The sequence below is a fragment of the Procambarus clarkii genome, chromosome 3, assembly GCF_040958095.1.
Source record: "Procambarus clarkii isolate CNS0578487 chromosome 3, FALCON_Pclarkii_2.0, whole genome shotgun sequence".
Taxonomy (NCBI): Eukaryota; Metazoa; Arthropoda; class Malacostraca; order Decapoda; family Cambaridae; genus Procambarus; species Procambarus clarkii.
Genome location: NC_091152.1, coordinates 22,000,479 through 22,004,351, shown reverse-complemented (window position 1 = coordinate 22,004,351; position 3,873 = coordinate 22,000,479). Strand labels below are relative to the sequence as shown.

Here is a 3,873-nt window from a genome sequence, read left to right as displayed (position 1 = left end):
GGGGGGGAATAGTAAGGTCCTATCCCAGGTGTTAATGCCTTTTCCCCTAACTGAACAATTGTGTGTGTGTGTGTGTGTGTGTGCACGTGTGTGTGCACGTGTGTGTGTGTCTGTTTTAGCGTGTGCACACTTGTGTGCGTGTATACGTACATGGGCGGGCGTGCTTGTATGTGTCAAGATATCCCTTATGCGTTACCTCTGCCTAAATGAGCCACTCTGAGATTTTTAAATATATATGATATCCTGAACGAGAATTTGATAATCTTTTACCTCAATCTGTACACCTGTGTGTGTGTGTGTGTTTGTGTTCGTGTATGCGTTTGTGTGTGTAGTCACCTAATTGTGCTTGTGGGGAGGGGGGGGATGTTGAGTTTCGGCTCTTTGGTCTCGTCACTCAACTGTGACTGTGTCAACTGATGTACAGGTTCCTGAGTCTTCTGGGCTCTATCATATCTACCTTCAAAATTACGTATGGAGTCAGCCTCCACCACATCACTGCCTAATGCATTCCATTTATTAACTACTCAGACACTGAAAAAGTTCTTTCTAGAGTCTTTATGGCTCATTTTCCTACTCAATTTTCACAGGTGTCCCCGTGTGCGAGTACCACCTGTCTTAAATAATCTCTCTTTATCTGCCCTGTCAGTTCCTTTTAAAATTTTGTATGTGGTAATCATGTCTTCCCGAACTCTTCTGTCTTGCAGTATCGTGAGTTGCAATTCAAGCAGCCTTTCCTCGTAATTCATACCTCGTAATTCTGGGACTAGTCTGGTAGCATACCTTTGAACCTTCTCCAGCTTCGTCTTATGCTTGACAAGGTATGGACTTCTTGCAGGAGCCGCATATTCCAGAATTGGTGTGACATATGTGGTATAAAAGGTTCTAAGTGATTCCTTACACAAATTTCTTAAAGCAGTTCTGATGTTAGCCAACCTCGTATACGTTACTGATGTATGATGTGGCCTTTTTTTGATGTTGGCTTCAGGAGACAGGTTCGGCGTGATATCACCTCCTGGGCCTGTCTCTCTGTCAGATTCATGGAGGACGTCATCTCCCAGTTTGTTCCTTGTGTTTGGGCTCCTGCTTCCGTCATCTAGCTTCATTACTTTACATTTACTTGAGTTAAACTTTAGTAGCCATTTGTTGGACAATTTGTTGAGTTTGTCTAGGCCATCTTGTAGTTGCTTGATATCTTCCTCTGTCTTAATCCTTCTCATAAGTTTCGCTTCATTAGCAAACATTGAGAGGAACGAATCTATTTCCTCATGGGAGATCGTTTATATATCAGAAACAGGATAGATCCAAGGACTGATCCCTGTGGGACTCCATTAGTGACGTCTCGCCACTCTGAGACCTCACCCCTCACAGTGACTCGCTGTCTTCTGTTGCTTAGGTACTCCCTTATCCAATGGAGTACATTCCCTTTCACTCCTGCCAGCATCTCCAGCTTGTGCACTAGTCACATATAGGGTGATGTGGCAAAGGCTTTCTGACACTCCTAAATATGAAGTATGTCAACCCTTCTCTTTCTTGCCTGACTTTTGTCACCTGGTCACAGTATTAAACATGTGGGGAAAGATTTACCATCCCTGAACTAATCTGGTTAAGTGTTACAAAGTTCTCTTTTTTTAGATGTTCTACAACTTTTTTCACAATCTTCTCCATCACCTTGCAAGGTATGCAAGTAAGGGGACCGCTATTGTGTATCTCACACCTACTTGTCCTTAGTAATGAACCTATCTGCCTCTATCCTCAACTGTATTCCTTCACTCTCGATTTCCTTTTCATGTGACTGTGCAGCAATTATGTTGAGTCTTTGCCTTACTTGCTATGTCATGTTCGTACTGTGTGTCTGTCTCTCTTCTTACCCTCAGGTACACATTCCTGGCCCTCTGGTATCTTCATCTTCTCTCTGGTGGTCTGTTATTTATATAGTTTCTCCGCGTCCTTGTACTTAGTTGCTTATGAAGCTAACATCTCTGATTAAACCATGGGTTTCTTGTCTGCAATTCGTGTTTTTCCTTTTGGACCGGGACAAACTTGGCTGCTGCCTCGATATACTTCTGCGTGATGTATTGATGTACTCCATAACACCATCATGGCTCTGTAACACCATCATGGCTCTATAACACCATCATAGCTCTATAACACCATCATGGCTCTATAACACCACCATTGCTCTATAACACCACCATATCTCTATAACACCATCATGACTCTATAACACCATCATTGCTCTATAACACCACCATAGCTCTATAACACCATCATGGCTCTATAACACCATCATAGCTCTAAAACACCATCATGGCTCTATAACACCACCATTGCTCTATAACACCACCATATCTCTATAACACCATCATGACTCTATAACACCATCATTGCTCTATAACACCACCATAGCTCTATAACACCATCATGGCTCTATAACACCATGATGGCTCTATACCACAACCATGGCTCTATAACACCATCTTTGCTCTGTAACACCACCATGGCTCTATAACACCATCTTGGCTCTATAACACCATCATGGCTCATTAACACCATCTTGGCTCTGTAACACCATCATGGCTCTATAACACAATCATGGCTCTATAACACCATCATGGATCTATAACACCACAATGGCTCTATAACACCATCTTAGCTCTGTAACACCATGATGGCTCTATAACACCATGATGGCTCTACAACACCATCATGGCTCTATAACACCATTTGGATCTGTAACACCATCATGGCTTTATAACACCATAATGGCTCTATAACACCATCATGGCTCTACAACACCATCTTAGCTCTGTAACACCATCATGGCTCTTTAACACCATCTTGGCTCTATAACACCATGGATCTATAACACGATCATGGCTCAATAACACCATAATGGCTCTATAACACCATGATGGCTCTGTAACACAATCATGGCGCTATAACACCATCATGGCTCTATAACACCATCATGGCTCTATAACACCATGGATCTATAAAACACCATCTTAGCTCTGTAACACCACCATGGCTCTATAACACCATGATAGCTCTACAACACCATCATAGCTCTAACACCATCTTAGCTCTATAACACCATCATGGCTCAATAACACCATGATGGCTCTATAACACGACCATGGCTCTATAACACCATCTTAGCTCTGTAACACCATCATGGCTCTTTAACACCATCTTGGCTCTATAACACCATCATGACTCTATAACACCACCATGGCTCTATAACACCATCATGGCTCTATAACACCATCATGACTCTATGACACCAACATGGCTCTTTAACACCATCTTGGCTCCATAACACCATCATGGCTCAATAACACCATCCTGGCTCTGTAACACCATCATGGCTCTATAACACCATAATGGCTCTAAAACACCATCTTGGCTCTATAACACCACCATGGCTCTATAACACCATCTTAGCTCTATAACACCACCATGGCTCTATAACACCACTATGGCTCTATAACACCACCATGGCTCTATACCACCACCATGGCTCTATAACACCATCATGGCTCTATAACACCATGGCACTATAGCACCATCATGTCTCTATAACACCATAATGGCTCAATACCACCATCTTGGCTCTGTAACACCACCATGGCTCTATAACACCACCATGGCTCTATAACACCACCATGGCTCTACAACACCATGATGGCTCTACAACACCATCATGGCTCTTTAACACCATCCTGGCTCTATAACACCATATTGGCTCTATAACACCATCTTGGCTCAATAACACCATCATGGGTTTATAACACCACCATGGCTCTATAACACCATTATCGTTCTATAACACCATCTTGGCTCTGTAACACCGTCATGGCTCTATAACACCAC

General features: G+C 42.8%; 1 protein-coding gene across 1 annotated transcript; it reads right to left on the bottom strand.

The window, feature by feature from the left end:
* Nucleotides 1–581: 581 nt before the first annotated feature.
* On the bottom strand, nt 582–1,241 carry LOC138368630 (uncharacterized). The gene has a single exon (XM_069331262.1). It carries the CDS (start codon nt 1,239–1,241, stop codon nt 582–584), a length of 660 nt encoding a protein of 219 aa, XP_069187363.1.
* Between the last annotated feature and the right edge of the window lie 2,632 nt (nt 1,242–3,873).